Below are 16,596 nucleotides of genomic sequence, written 5' to 3'. Positions count from 1 at the left end.
ATTTAAGCTTGATTAACAAATATTAGAAAAAAGAAATAAACATTTACAAGTAATTCAAGTGTAATCGACCAGTCTCTGTTGTCCTGTTTCCACCGCTGGATCTCGTGCCGGAGATGGCTCACGTTCGGTGGGAAAACTGATAACTTTAGACCGCCGCCTGCATTTCACTCGTAGCTGTGACTGGCTCCATAACCTGTCCATAAATAATCAGTGTACAATTCTGAGCACATATTTTAAGATCCTAAGTATTTATATTCTGTATCTTTTTTAATAAAATCATAACATTTATGCAAAGCATCAGGCGTTTACATCACGTGAAAAGACCGATGCAACACTCGTTTAGGTGACTCACATCACAACCCTGTATGTTGCTTTGCTCAACCCAGAAAAAAAAAATAATAATAACTCAAGATTTTTTTAGAGTGCACAGGCAATTCATATAATTAAAGCTTCCAGTCAGACTATCTCTGAATGCAATTTGATGAGTTTAATGAGCCAGGATTTCATAAAGGAGTAAATAGGCATGCAAGCAAAACAAATGCACACGACTCAAAAACAACAAAACCAATTGTGGACCAATTAGGCACTATTCAAGAGTAACAATTCAGTAAATATATTATATTTTATATTCCTCATTGCTGTTTGAATCCATTGCAATGCACAGAAAAATCTTTAAACTACTGATATACGCATATGCTATACGAAAATATGCAACACAATGATTTTATTTTAAATAATTTATTGTTCATTTAATAACTCCCATTAATATAGTTAATAATAAATTAATTATGCCATGACCATCACAGGGAATTATTTGTCACACTTTATATTAGGTGTTTAATGTTATGCACTTACATTAAAATTTAAAGCATGTGACAAAGTGCACTTATTTGTAATGTTCATGAATATCATATGTGAATCTTGAAAGACTTTTTACAGAATGCCAGTTTAAAATGCATATTTCAAAATAAATGTAACCCATTTAAATTTTAAGCTAAGTACAGAATAGTTAAAAAACATCTAGTATAAAGTAGGACTGTTATTTTATGTACAGCTTCCAGGTGGAACATCTCTGATTGCAATTTAGCATTAATAATTGATGAGTTTAATCAGTCAAGTTGTCATATAGAGTGGTAAAAAACATGTAAGTAAAACAAACTGCACACAACTCAAACAGAACGAAATTAAACAAACCATGGCCTTAGTAAGCACTACTTAGGGGCAATATTGCTTTTTCAGGATTAACTATGAAGTCAATAACTCCTCTTTACTCCAGCCATTTCTTCTGCTCCTCGCTGAATTTTCTAGCCCATTTTTGCGTTAACTCTAAATAAACTGTAGGTTTATGAGGAAGGTAGTCAAGATACACAGTTTTACCCCATGTCTTGGGGACTGCCTTTTCGATTTGCGTTCCTTCATGCCATTCATTGAATGAAGTTATCGAGATGATCTGTGGCCTAGCCTCCACGGCCGCATTAAAAGCATTCTCGTAATACTTCCCATTAATGCGGTTCCTTGTATTCTGGGAGTTCCAAGGCCTAATGCTAGTGTCGATATAACCTGGTCCAATACTTGGAATGAATACCAAGTCATTATAACCACAGAAGGTTTTGATGGATCTCCAGTTGTGATGTGAGGAACCATACGTAAAGCCATTGGTCGCAAAATAGGTGTAGAGTCCATCAAATCCAGCAGCCTGTATGTCCTTCTTATGCTTTTCTTCCACAAGAAGAGCAATGAAGATGCCATCATACGGTGTGTCCCTGATGGTCGATAAACCATTCGGCTTAAGCAGTTGTGCCCAAACATCTGGAGTTTGTAAGTAGGAGTCATATATATAATACAGTGGAAGAAATTTGCCAGTGCTTGTTTTGTATCTATAAAAAGCAGGATGGTTTCCATACCTGTAAAATGCAATATATAAGTGTTATTAAACACAAATCTGTACATTGATCATTTATTACTGAGAATAATTACAGATTATTTAGAATAACTACAGAATAATTAGAGATTAATATAACTGCTTTTCTTATGGAAAAAATAGCAAATACAATCTTTCTACTTTAAAGTCGGCATGAAATGGAAGTTGTGATAGCCTTTTCTTCCTTAATGTGATGTATATCCGAGTGAAACGGCTTCTTGAACAAGAGAAATTGTGCAGTGGGACTTGATTTTGTCCATCGGGAATTGTTTGGTCATTGAATGGTTGTGGTTTGCTATAGAGGGCATTAGCGCATGCCCCTTTTTTCAGCTGCGCTGGTTCTGGAAGTATTTTTTTAATTCATTTTTCCCATAGGGATTTTGAAAAAAAGTCTTTGTTAAAGGGTTAGTTCACCCAAAAATGAAAATTCTGTCATTAATTACTCACCTTCATGTTGTTCCACACCGTAAGACCTTCGTTCATCTTCGGAACTCAAATTAAGATATTTTTCGATTTTAAAACACTGCTTCATGAAGCTTCGAAGCTTTACAAATCTTTTGTTTTGAATCAGTGGTTCGGATCGTGTATCAAACGGCCAAAGTCACACCCCCAAGTGGTGAACCACTGAAATTTCGAAACACTTATGACGTAACGAAGCCTCGTTTACTGAAATAACATGACTTTGGCAGTTTGATACACGCTCCGAACCACTGATTCGAAACAAAAGATTCGTAAAGCTTCGAAGCTTCATGAAGCGGTGTTTTGAAATCGGCCATCACTAGATATTGTTGAATAAAGTCGTTATTTCGTTTTTTGGCACACAAAAAGTATTCTCGTCGCTTCATAACATTAAGGTTGAACCACTGTAGTCACATGAACTGTTTTAAATATGTCTTTAGTAGCTTTCTGGGCATTGAAAGTGTTAATTGTCTTGCTGGCAAAAGAGGCCTCACTGAGCCATTGTATTTCATCAAAAATATCTTAATTTGTGTTCCAAAGTCTTACGTGTGTTGAACAACATGAGGGTGAGTAATTAATGACAGAATTTAAATTTTTGGGTGAACTAACCCTTTAAAGAGTTCTAAGCCCTGAACCAAGCCAATCAGCTACGAGGTGAATCACAACATTACAAACTTTGATTTGAAGCAAAAAAGGTTTTGAAAATCAGACAAAAAGACAAAAGGTACAAGACTGTGTATGTAATGGTTTTAGTGAGGGAAAGAACTTACAATCCCATGAAGCATTGCGAACAGCAGAATCGAATTAAAAACGATGGAGAAAAATAAAAAAACATTTAGAAATGTTGATTATATGTATAAAAACAATAATATATATATATATATATATATACACACACAAGTATTCATTATTTCAGTATTTTGAGAGCTTGGAGAGATAGACTCGATTACATCAACCGCAGTGCTTCATGGGAGTGGGCGGAGCTCAAGAGCTATTTTGGAGCATGAAGCTTTTTTCAACTCTTTGATTGGTGTAATTTTCTGTGGGCAGTTTTCACCAGGAATTCCACTGTTGAACATTATTTTAAAAATAAGCTGAAATAATGCAGGCTGACGGCTTCAGGAGAAGCAAACACCATGTATTAACAGCCTCGTAGCTCACAGCAGGTCTGTCTTTACAGGTTTATAAGTTATCATTCAAAATCAATTTCCTTATGGAAAAAATGAATGAAGTTTTTACTTCCGGAACACCACTGTAAGCGGTCACTCTATAAATTTAACTACTGTTAAGAAATTATAAGTGTTATTTCTTTTGATTTTTAAAGGGTTAGTTCACCCAAAAATGAAAATTCTGTCATTAATTACTCACCCTCATGTCGCTCCAAACCCTTTAGACTTTTGTTCATCTTCAAAACACAAATTAAGATATTTTTGATGAAATCTGAGAGCTTTTTTTCCCCTCCACAGACAGCTTCTCAACTGACACTTTGATGCTTCAAAAAGTTCATAAATGAGATTGTAAAACTAATCCATATGAATTATCTGGTTTAGTCCAAATTTTCTGAAGAGACTCGATTGCTTTTTATGATGAAAAGATTTAATTTAGGCTTTTACTCGCATATGGAGGGACAGAAATCTCTCAGATTTCATCAAAAATATCTTCATTTGTATTCTGAAGATGAATAAAAGTCTTACGGGTGTGGAACTACATGAGGGTGAGTAATAAATGACAGAAATTTCATTTTTGGGTGAACTAACCCTTTAAGTAAATGAATAGCGAGAGCTGTATGAAAGACATCAAACGTACCTCTCTGTAATATATTTAATATTTTCACGCATATTCACATCATCTCGTCCTTTGTATGGTTCAATATGAAAAACAACCTGTTGGGGACAAAAAAAAAAAATGCATGAGACACAAAAGCAAAAGCAAGACTATGAATTTCAAAGATTCATCTGTATCTACAGCACCTTCAACTGATATTGGTCAGCTGCATCCAGAATCAAAGGCAGCAAGTTATCAATTTCTTCACCATTGTCGTCCTTCATACTACGTGGATACCACGAAACTGCTAGAACACCTGAAGTAATCAAAGCTTATTCAGTAGATGGATGGAGAAACTATTAATAAGTAATCATAATATGTGCTTCAAAGAGGCTTCTCACCAACAGCAGCTGTTCGGAGCTGTCGCATGTGTTCCTCTAAAACTGATGGATCTCTGGAGCTGTATGGACCCAGTGCAGGGTAGAAATTTGCCCCGATGTCATCGGGAGGCTGGTGTTGTCCTGTGGGATAACCTGAGGCCACTTTGGTGTCCCAGTGAGGTAAGAGTTGATGATTCCAATGAACATACTTTCCATCAAACTGAGGGTTCCCATACCACACATAGTAGAAAGCGTGCACATTGTAATTTGGTTCAGGGAAATCTTGCATTTTGTTCTTCAGGCTATCAGCTTTCTCTGCCTGTATCATCTGCACAGGTTTAGCGGATACAACAACCTTGGTATCTTTTTCCATTTCTCTTGGAGGTTCAATAAGTCTAAATGCAAACTGACTGCCAAAATTGTTATCCTCAGGGCTCAGAGACTTTAAGATGACTGTTATAATAAACACAACCAAAGCTAAAGCGATAAGTGCACAACATGAGTTCCGCCTAAACCGTGCCATTACCCTGGAGGACAGTTAAAGTCCATTCCACCGAAGATGTTTAGTCATTGGTGGAACAAATATGTTAAAAAAGCTCTCAAGGTTCCTTCTTCATCTTTAGGCTTCTGCTGGAAAAGCTGGAAAAATAAAATTGAATTAAATAAATAAATCCATTAAATAAATAGGTAATTTTTATTTATTTAGAGAGTTAAATAATTATAAATAAACAAATAAAATTATTATATTACTACTACTAATAAATAAACATGTTTAAATGAAACAGTCTGTAAAAAGGCAATAGGTCATGTCAAGGCATCTTGTACACTTAAATTGCACAACTTACTTTGATTTTACAAATCATTAACTTTTTAACCTATGCTCTGTTTTATACAGAGTATACATGCAGTAAGATATGTATTCAATGTATAGGTCATTCCCACATTGATTTGAGGGAACAACATGTGTGAAAATCACTTTATTCATTTAAACATACTACAGGCAATATTAGTATGCTAAAAATGCATGGACATTATTGCTTTTAAATGGTTAGAATCTTTTTTAACATTCAAAATAACAAATAAATGAATGAATGCATGGATATTATTGCATTTAATTGGTTAACCTATCAAAATAATCAACATAACACGGTTTCCATGATAAAAAAAAATCGATAATTTTTTGTTACAAAGCATTCACATTTTTAGACATAAAATGAACACTAAGGGTGAACACAAAATATAATAGAAAACAGATACATGGTGCAGTTATTTAACACTGAAACGTGTAACTGAGACTGAAACACACATTGTTATGCAGCGTCATACCTCTCTTGACAGACATCAAGTGACAAACCTTGTGTACAGAAAATATCTAACACTTTAATCTAATACGGAAGTATCAGCGAACAGTGTTTTCTTCTGTCCTGTTTATTCGGCAGTTTTAGATATACATGAGTTTTACTGCAATCTACTGGACGGGAGGCGAATTTATGACTCCTACTATGGAGAAGGCTTAACTGCTGAATATTAATTAGCTAGCGTTTATGTTCCCTGGCAAAGGGCCAATCACGAAGCCTGATTAATATTCATGAGCTAAGCCTTTTCCATAGTAGCATTCGTAAATTCGTTGGCTGGAGAGCAGTGAAAATCAACCCGGATTGCTATGGCAGCTGTCAGGCGGCGGTTGATAGTAATCAGTCGTCTCATTTACTCGTTGTCTGTTTCACTTTGGAAAGTTCAAATTTCCTTTCCTCTGCTGTGTTTTGCATTTTCCATGACAACAAAATGAAAATGTGCGAAATGTCCTTTGGCAACTTAAATATAATATGCCACGTACTGAATAATAGGGTATAAAAATTTAATATAGTAATAGAGTGTTGAGGTTTTAGCCCTAAATAGAAGTTTTATTATTATTATTAATTAATTAATTAATTAAACTTCGGCCAGTTTGATATTTTGGTTTAAAATTTCGAGCTAATCACATTTTCAATCGTAGCCACGAGGGGGCACTGTTTGCATTAAAATAAAGTGTGTAGGTTGGAGTAACAACTAGGCTGCATTAAGCATTGTTACATGTTTGTTCAGTTATCTGAATGTTTGCTTGAACGTTGATTGTTCATAATGTACACATACATCATAATGTGCAAATACATTATGAATTTTCACAAGATTGCATCAATAAAATAAAATTTGGCTAGCAATTAAAAAGATAAAGTTCTGGGTCTGCACCTCAAATTAAAGGCACAATCAATTCACACACAATTTACATTTTTAAATCTAGTTATTGGATGTAGATTATATATATATATATATATATATATATATATATATATATATATATATATATATATATATATGGGTCATTGACAAATAAGGTTTTTAAAAGTATTAAAAAAAATGGAGATATAATTAATTTTGAAGTGTATTTATATATACACAATAATTGTACACAGTACACACACATATATTATTATTTTGGATGCGATTAATCACGATTAATCTTTTGACAGCACTAATTACAACATTTTCCATGTTTTATAGTTGTTGTCCCGAATGACCTGATGTTTTGGATATGAGCAAGTGAAAACATGAATTTTTCACATAGTTAAGAGAGAGTTATTACTTTGCTTCACGACCATGTGGTCCTTTGCAGGTGTCTGAACGATGTCACATCCTGTCACATGATACTGACCATATGACTTGATCCAAAATGGTCCCTTTATATTGGTTACTCCGAATGACATTAATGAAATTCATTTTTCCAGACATTCTTTCTCATAACACATAATTTTAATACCATTTTGCACTATGTTAATATATGATTTTATAAAATATATACATTTATTACATTTTAGGATATTTTAATCACAAATGATATATATGCTATTTATTGAACAACAATATTTAAATATACAGGATGTAAGTTAAATATAGCCTTAATATCAAATTATTAAATTTAACATAGCTCAATTCGATTTGCTCAGGATCAAGTAATAGATTAATAAGACCAAAGATTGCCTGTTTTATGTACCAAAAATGAATTGGTGTCTCATGTTTAACCACTATAAGAGTCAGCGGCAAATCCCCGAAGCACTGGCCAAGATGAAGCTGTTCTCGGCGGGTACACGACCCCTGAACGGCCGCTGACGGCCTGGAGCTCGTATCTCCAAAAACGTCTAAACAAATTGTAAAATAGGTGCTATGGTTAAATATGAGTCACATATTTCAGGTCTAAACAACTACATTCTCGCCTAAAAAAAACTCTTAAAACTACAGTTCGTGGTACAAGTGTAGTATTTGTAATACATACGGTGGATTTGCTCGGCCACCACAGTCGCTTCAAGTGGAGTGAAACAAATGGTGAAAAGAGTGCCGTTATCACTAGAATATCGCACGGCTCCCAGCCAATCATATTCAAGAACCAGAAAAAAATGTTGTATAAATATATATACACTCTAACATCAATACCGAGCTGCTGTAGAAATCACAATCAATCCCTGGTGTTTGAAATGACTTCAGTGACTCAAACAAAGCTAGAAAGCAATCATTTCCCACGCGCACCATACACACACTGACAGGTTCCACTGATGCTTTGTAAGGATGGATGCAGAGCTGAGGCATTTTTCGCATCTTAAGGTCTTCATTTTCTGCGATAAAGAGGACTTTGATGTCAGTGCCACTCTGCGCCTTTGAGAATCTGTCACAGTTATTTTTGAACCTAACAGTGAAATTATAGCTCGTTTGGATCAGAATCAAAGGAGAAGCAAGAGCCGTCTGCAACAACCTGATAATTCATGTAATTGCTTGCCAGCTCCTTTGGGGTACAGTGAGATTAAGTGCTGTTATGCTTACTCTGGCCTTGCTCAAATCTAAATACAACCACTATAAAACTGAATCTATTTTTAAAGTATGAATAACCTGAACTGTGGTTGCCATTTTTGATATTCATAGGATACTGTTACAATTGACCCTTCGCCAGGAGTTTGATTGACAGGCGATCTAACCAATCATAACGCCGAATCCGCCATTTTGTCCGACAAAGCAGTCAGGAGTTAGAAGATTAAACTCGGTGGACTTGAACTTGAAAAGTGGCGTGTACTGACGTCTTTCCGCGATTGAAACAACATTCCTTATGATGTTCATTCACGTTTATTTGATGCTATAAATGAACAAGTAGGAAGAGATTATCGGTTCACGAACCGCCTGAACTGAGGCGCTACAGCGATCTGTCACGACACATTAAACCACAAAACGGTATTTATTGTTTAAATTTCTTTAAAAATGACAAAATTTGAAATTTGAGGCTTTGTTTCATATCAAAAGTAACCTGCTGTTTTGTCTGTCGACGCGTTGTCAGTGTCCTCTTTGCTCCGCGATGCATTATTTCACTGCGTGAGAACATGATGTGTGGCGAGAGGGCGGCATGGCTTGTCGGACATAACAACAGTAACTAAAGGGGGCGGGTCTTTGTGAACGGTCAATTTTACCTTCTTGATTTTTTTTTTTTTTTTTTTTTTTTTTTTTTTGAAAAACCGTGATTTAAATAAAAAGCAATTCATGGTTTTGGGAACTTACAAAAATAGGTTTTTAGACAATACATTTATTACTCAGTGTTATTCTCATTGTTTCAGTGAGTGCATGTGGTCCAGCAAAAAGGATTTAAATGAATGACATGAATTTTAAAATAAAAAATAAAATAAAATAAATAATTAAAATAAGGAAAATAATAATAAAATAATAATTATTAGTTAATCAATTGTGATGAATAATTAAAAATTAGTTGTTATTATTATAATGTAATAAACAATAAGTTATAAAATATTATTTGTTTTAAAAAGAAGTCGCAATGTAGATCTAGAGGGTTTCTTCGAGTCAATGCTGCATGTATAAGGTGTCAAAATCCCATTATCTGTGAAATCATTAGCACGCAAAATGCGTTATACACCTATCCTCACTATGTAGCACTTCAGAAGGTGATTAATTTACAGGTGTGAAGATGTTAGCTAGATTCACAAATTGTAGAAACACTGAATGGCTCGTGCTATTTTATCTCTACTATGGGCGCATCGCCATGACGTCATCGCCCCAATGTCAACAATGTAGCAATTTAGAGGAGGCGCGTGCTGGAAATGCCACAATCAGCAAAGAGCAAAGCAAAAGCACGCGGTCTCGAATGTAATCCAACACAGACGGAGACCGAACACATCATTCCTCCTGCTTCAAAGAAACGAATCGCCGTGCACGCTCCTCCAGCTGTTAACGAAGCGCGAAGAAAGAGACCATGTGAAAGCGTCTTGCAGAATATCTTCGTGCAGGAACGAGTGAAAGTTTAGGTAAGTGTGGTACTGTCTGCTCGTTGCAGTTTATGTCTGTTTGGGTGTGAGCGTCTTGTCGATAGGAGTAAGTTGATTGCGGTACCAGAAGAGGCAATGTCTCAGCACAGAGAGAAAGCTTACGTCAACGTTTTCGGATACAGTCAGTCAGAGGGGCTGCACTGACATTTTTAGGTCTGGAGGTTCGTGCTGCATTTAGTCACTAGTAGATGGCAGGTACAATTATGGGTTGGACCGACTGCACTCTGACTGAGACAATAGGAAACAGTGATTCAGCAAGACCACATTTAATGCATTTTGTGTTATCTGTCTATCTATCTATCTAAATCAAAGGCAAAATGTTGTGCTCATCACAGGGTTATAGTTAACTAAAACCATACCATTTCCTTACTTAATATAAACGCTGACTGAAATTAAAAAAAAATTTTTTATTTTTTATTTCAGCTAGTTTCCAAGGCAAGACTTTAACTTGATGTACTAAAACTGAAGTTAAAACTATATAGACATTTAAAAAAATTATAAAAAAATAAAAATAAAAAAAATACAAAAACATTATATACAATGACAACATAGGGTGACCAGATTTCTCACGGTGGAATACGGGACAGGTGAGCAAGGGGTGGGCAATATATATATATATGTAATATGTAAGACATTTACAAACAAATTATAAACAATATGACAAATACGAATATAACAAAATAAACTTGTTTTTTAGATACAGTAAGTTTATTTACCATGTATACATTTATTTAACCTCTTTTGTTGTCTGATTAACATTAATGTCAGACAAATGTTTAATTAGGCTACTGTCCCTTTAAGACCCTAATTCCATATACTGACACATATCCGGTTTTCACCCACCTGATTACGTCCTCTTAAGCCATAACCGACTGTATTTACGTGAGATTCTCCGATGGACATTTTGACAACTGTGTGCATTTGAACATTCAGGCGCGAGGAGAACTGATCGCGCACTGTCTGAGAACTGGGATCGCGCGCATGAAAAGAGAGAGAGCGCGTTTGAAAATGGTGAGACATTCTTAAAAATGTTTGAATTTCATTAAATTGGATGTTTTTTTTTTTTCTTTTCTTTTCTTTTGGGTCAATATTTTGCGTGAAAAGTGTAATTGTCTCTTTAAAATAAAAAAATAAAAAATACATACCACTTTGTTTTTACCATCTTAAAGTCTGGAAACATTTTTTGTTTTTGAAAAAAAATACAGTCTGGTGTGTGTCATTTAGCGCGATTCCGCCTATCCCGCCTTCACTAACTTCAAGTTAATCGATAACGAATTGTGATTGGATGGTAATTTTGTTCTCCGACGAATTGATTGGGGTGTTCTGACTCGTTCTATGATCACCCAGTTGTAACGAAATTTTAGGAAAGATGAAATACGGGACAAAACATGATTTTTTTCTAATAAGTCGGGACACTAAAAATACAGCTGAAATACGGGACTGTCCCGGGAAAAACGGGACGTCTGGTCACCCTATGACAACAGAATATATAAAAATACAAACTCATTCAAAATATAAATAAAAACTATAATAGATACTATATGTATAAAAGCTGACTGAAATCATAAACTGTTACTTATGCTCAAATTTAGAGAAAACAGTTTGAATATTTGATATCAAGTAAATCAAAATGCAGCTTTTTTTGAACTCAGTGCTGGTGTAGTTACTCCATTCTGACTTTATAGGTCTGAATATGTGCTGTATTTAAAGTGCACTAATGCTGATGTTTCTTTAACCATGAAATTATCTAGAAATTGTCATGTCTTTAAATAGAGGTGTGATGACTAGGCATAATCATGTTGCGATTAATTGCTGAAGCTTTTATCACGGTATACGGTATTATCACGGTATTGAAATAAGTTGCAAAAAAAGTGTTGTCAAAGTATACGATATAGTATAAGTTTAAGAACTCTTTTTGTTATAACAAAAAGAACTCTGAATGTTTAAATACAATACACCAAAAATATATAAAGTAAAATTTTAAAACAGATTAAAGTGCAAAAGAATTAGGCTATAAAGAACAACAGGTAACACTTTACAATAAGGTCTCATTATTTAATGCATTAACTAAGATTGAGAAATAGCTACATTTGTTACAGAAAGTATTATTTTTTGTTAAGGTTAAGAAATTTTATCTCAGGTCCATTAAATAAGTTCTTTTGATTTTAGTAATGTTATTAAACAGTAAGAAATCAACATTAACTAAGAATAATTAATGCTTTATAAGTATTTTTCATTGTCAGTTTGGTAATAATGAATTAACATGGTAACTAATGAAGCCGTATGTCTCAAAGTTTTACTGAACAAATAATCAGAATATTTTATACAGTTGATGGGGAAAGTATTCTTAAATGCATTATAAAAATTTTATTAATTGATATATCGCATTACCGAATATCGGCACATGTCTAGTAATGACTTTGGGGGAAGTAAAGCTAGTAAAGATCATCAACTGATAACCAAGGCATTGTTAAAATGCAAAAGTAAATCAAGAAATAATAGACTTTATTGTTTCTTAAAGTTTCTTATATATATAATTTTTTTTTATTTATTTTTTTATGTGGGGATGTAAAACACACATAAAAAAAAAATTGAGGAATTGCATCACTATGTTGCGAGAGTGTGAGAGGGCATTGGTTGGTGGTTTTGTGAATCTTTACTGTCAGCCTGCCAAAACAAGCTTGTGTTGCTTTCTTGAACTGTGCTAGTTTTAATACCCATATGCTACAGAATCTCTTCTGAAATATCATCTTTATCATATCTATTTCGTAACTATTTATGAAACCAATTGCGTTGCACCACATAGACCTAGATTTGATGTGTTTTTGATTAAGCAGGGAGTGTATGAGATACAGTTATGGGTGGATGTGTTTGTGGTTTACATCCTGTTAGATGAGATGTTCACAGGTCTTTGTGGTGAAGCAAAGAAACTAGCTGATTTCCTGTGTTTGTTGTGGAAATTTCCATCATATTCTAGAAGTATTCAGGTTTATTTATGGATTAACCACCTTTACCTTTTAACTTCGATTTGCATAGGGAAGCTTTATCTCTCTGACACATCTTTATTTAGAGCTGTGACCTTAGTGTGGTAATATCATAAGCATTCTTGGTCTTAATGTGATAATGAGATTCAACTACTCTTCAGTACCAATTACTGATGTTCAGAGCTGACAGTAAAGATCTGGCTTATAGGACTTGAATCTGTTTTAGTGTTCTTCTTGAATTTTTTTTTTTTCTTTTTTCCTCCAAAGCCTTTGCAATTCCCATATGCAGTCTTCATAAGAAGTATCAGACAGATGAAATCAATAGCCACAGCCTAATCAATGGCTCATCTTCACTGTTGACTGTGCAGAAACCTCTCCTTAGTCATGTAACAGTGGTTTGTTCTTCTGATGAAAGCACCTGTTTTGTCAGCAGTTGTGGGTTTGTCACTTATCACCGGTTGAGAAACAGATGCTATTTGTCTTCTGCTTGTGTTTGCAACATAACAGATGTTTCTTCATTAATTGATGTTTCTTCAAACTATTACAGACTGCTTCTGTAATGGTTTCATAAAGCAAACAGAACTCCAGTTCTGTGTCATGAAATGCTTGAGTCACCCTATACATGACATTTATAGTGTTCAGCAGTGGAAGGTGACATATTTCTCAATGTAAAAGCTGCACTGTACACAGATCAGCATCTCAGATGCAACATATTTAGTTTTTAGAAGAAATAATCATACCCAAAATGACTCTCTATACAGTTATAAGGTGTTCTCAGTGTTTTTTGTGCATTGTATGGGGCTGCATGGGTTTCTGAGTGGTTGTTAGATGGTGGGTTTCTGGCCCAATTCAATGCAAGTCAATGGGAAGTTTTAGCCCATTTTGTTTGATCGCTTTGAAAAGAAATAGTGCACCTTTCCTCAATCATGATTTGTGGTATAATTAATATCTGTAGCATAAGGTATATAAGCATAAGTATGAGCATTAATAATAGTGTTTCTTTGGCAAACACTAATATTAACAAACACAAAAAGCCCAAGGACTGCACTACTGTGTGTGCATGTCAATTTTATTCAATCTCTGCACTGTCAAATCACTGAATGATGTGTTCATAGTTGTGTTCTTGCTCATTCAGTTTCAGTTTGGCTGACTGCGTGTATCGTTTTTCACCACAATATTGCTAAATCATTTGTATGCCCCTTCTGTACTCAAACATATTGCGATTAAAGCAGTTCACAGCTAATAATGAAGTGCCTGGTCATGATATGATAATACTAATGCCTCTAATGCTCTTAAGGACCAAAGGGTGAAAGAAACAGAGCTGGAATGCACTTGGCCACAGCTGTCATTTATTAACTGTGTGGACTTGATGAACCCATTGAGTACTGATTCACTTCCTGTTGGACAGCTAGAGCAGTGTTAGTCTGAGAAATTGACTCAATCCAAGAGAATATAAACACAGCTAATGGGGCCATTAAGAGATTTCCTTAGTGGTGAAGATTTCCTTAGTTATTTAAATTACACAGGATGGTCTAATATGGGAAATGTTGTTGTAATAACGATACTGAACCACCAAAATGTCACTCTTCCATATTCAAAGCTCAGTTCGGAGGATTCCGCCAAAAACTTAAAGGGGACCTATTATGCAAAATTCACTTTTATAAGGTGTTTGTACACAGATGTGTGTCCACAGTGTGTGTAAACAACCAGTTTATGATGATGAAAATCCATCCACTCCTTTTTATATAATCCCCATAAATCATGAACAGTCTCTCCAAACGTGCGGTTCTAGATTTCCCCCTACTCATACGTAAGAGTAGGGAAGCCCCGCCCATGACTGGTGACAATTTGTCCAATTACCACAGACACCGCCCTGAGAAAGCCGCAGCAGTCCACTATTTCTGTTTACTCGCTGTAGCAGCTGAAGATGTACAAAGTCTGCACCAAAAATGATTGGTTTGATTGTTATGATATTGGATGTACCAATGAGCATAGGAGTCTCCATAGATTCCTGGCATCTGAGCCACTGAGGACACCGTGGTTGAATTTCATTTATGAAGGAAATGTACCAAAGAAAGTAGGTTAAGTGTTGTATATTTGCGCAAATCATTTTACACCGGTGTGATGGTTTTTGCTACCCACTCAGAATTTGCTGCCTCCTATTGAAACAGTAGGTAGCACTAGGGATGGATACCGAACTCGGTACTTTTAAGGGCGCCGACCAAATTACGTCAGTACTACCAGGTACCAATTCACATTAAATTAATCGGTGACAAATTTCAGTACCTTAACATGACGGAGCATGCTGCTTGATGAGTTGAATCAAATTCACTCCACAACAGATACATTAATATATCCACTAACCATTCAGAAATGTCCACTTGCATTCTATAAGTTGTAACTTCTTCCTGAGTTTCTCCATCAGTGTCCGACTCCGGTTCGAACAGGTAAGGCTGAACACCGTAACTGACATTCGTCATTTTGGCTGCGTGAGATTCTCCAGTTTTGTTGTTGAGCAACCGAAGCGCAAGCTGTTAAAGCTCTGCCCTCTTCTGGAAAGGCGGCCGGGAGCAGCAGTTAATTTGCATTTAAAGGGACACACACAAAAACAGCGAGTTTTTGCTCACACCCAAATAGGGGACAAATTTGACAAGCTATAATAAATGATCTGTGGGGCATTTTGAGCTGAAACTTCACATACACATTCTGGGGACACCAGAGACTTATTATTTTACATCTTGTGAAAAGGGGCGTAACAGGTCCCCTTTAAAAAAAAAAAAAAAAAAAGTGTTATTTATTACTTAATGGCGGTGTTTGATATGTTGGAGTGGTGTGAGGGGGGTTAGTAATGTAGGAAAAATGTATAACATTTGTTGCATTTTGCCTTTGAAAATAAAAAGCAAATAAAAAAAAAAAAAACAGTAAACAAATATTAAAAAATATATATATTTATTGTGGCTTTTGGCTATTGGGGTGGGGGAGGGGTTAGTTATATAGAAAAATGTATAATATTTGTTACATTTGTCTGAAAAAAAAAATAAAATACAAAAAAAAAAAACACTTGACAAACTGGATATTTAAATGATACAAAACATACATGTGTTCACTTGCAACCTATTATATAAATACTTTATATTTAATATTGAATGATATAATGGAATGGAGTATATTCAAATCCATAATTTATTCTCAACATGGTGCAATAGTGACATTTTAGTGGTGCAGAATAATAGTCGCTAGACTAATGTTTCTTTACAAATGTTTTTGCATATTTGACAAAAGATTCCCAAAACGGTTCTTTGTGTTACCATGCATTTTATGAAATTATGCATATCTCAGCCATTGCAGTTTCAGTCTGCAAATCCAAATGTATAGCCTCAAGATGCATTCATGCTGAAGTAGCAAGCACAAATCTCCAGCTACACCCCCATCTCATCTCTATTATTCTTTTGAATATAAGTGTCACGATGCTTACTGCTGCGGTTTTTGTTTTTTTTTTTGCGTATTTTACCGGAATCTTCCGCTTTGACAGACAGATGAAAGAGGAGTTGTGACTCTTATCCTCTGTTTGAAGTAGGTCATCAGCTGACTTAGGTTAAAGTAACACAGCTGAATATGAATGCAGGAAACCAGCTGCGTAGTAAGCAGTAAACACGCATGGTTTTGAGTATGACATGTGGGTTGCACTTAACCTGATAAACTCTTTGGTTGTGCTCTTTATGACATGTGCGGTT

The 16,596-nt window shown here is 35.1% G+C and overlaps 2 protein-coding genes across 8 annotated transcripts in view; one reads left to right on the top strand and one right to left on the bottom strand.

The window, feature by feature from the left end:
• Positions 1–722: 722 nt before the first annotated feature.
• On the bottom strand, positions 723–9,128 carry manea (mannosidase, endo-alpha). 3 transcript variants are annotated; one of them, XM_051868631.1, is made up of 5 exons: positions 8,852–9,128; positions 4,546–5,163; positions 4,351–4,460; positions 4,187–4,263; positions 723–1,904 (listed from the first exon to the last, which is right to left on the bottom strand). In XM_051868631.1, exons 2-5 carry the CDS (start codon positions 5,045–5,047, stop codon positions 1,268–1,270), a joined length of 1,326 nt encoding a protein of 441 aa, XP_051724591.1. In that variant the 5' UTR covers positions 5,048–5,163; positions 8,852–9,128; the 3' UTR covers positions 723–1,267. The 3 variants fall into 3 exon arrangements, with proteins under 3 accessions (XP_051724591.1, XP_051724590.1, XP_051724592.1); XM_051868630.1 differs by lacking the exon at positions 8,852–9,128 and adding an exon at positions 5,851–5,991; XM_051868632.1 differs by lacking the exon at positions 8,852–9,128 and adding an exon at positions 5,831–5,939.
• Positions 9,129–9,583: 455 nt separating this feature from the next.
• The window catches only part of bach2a (BTB and CNC homology 1, basic leucine zipper transcription factor 2a), a 29,149-nt gene continuing 22,136 nt past the window's right edge, over positions 9,584–16,596 (top strand). For 4 of the 5 annotated variants that reach the window (XM_051868593.1, XM_051868592.1, XM_051868594.1 and 1 more), the window contains exon 1: positions 9,584–9,857. The gene's annotated coding sequence lies outside the window, so the exon portion shown is untranslated. The remainder of the gene's footprint in view (positions 9,858–16,596) is intronic. The other variant, XM_051868589.1, reaches the window with a different exon arrangement.

The sequence above is a fragment of the Ctenopharyngodon idella genome, chromosome 17 (assembly GCF_019924925.1).
Source record: "Ctenopharyngodon idella isolate HZGC_01 chromosome 17, HZGC01, whole genome shotgun sequence".
Lineage (NCBI taxonomy): Eukaryota > Metazoa > Chordata > Actinopteri > Cypriniformes > Xenocyprididae > Ctenopharyngodon > Ctenopharyngodon idella.
This window is presented reverse-complemented; position numbering and strand designations above follow the sequence as displayed.

Coding starts and splice junctions, on each gene's coding strand:
- manea (XM_051868631.1), bottom strand. CDS start 5,047: ATGGCACGGTTTAGGCGGAACTCATGTTGTGCACTTATCGCTTTAGCT. Junction 4,461..4,545: donor GCTCCGAACAGCTGCTGTTG/GTGAGAAGCCTC, acceptor TGATTACTTCAG/GTGTTCTAGCAGTTTCGTGG. Junction 1,905..4,186: donor ATTAAATATATTACAGAGAG/GTACGTTTGATG, acceptor TGCATTTTACAG/GTATGGAAACCATCCTGCTT.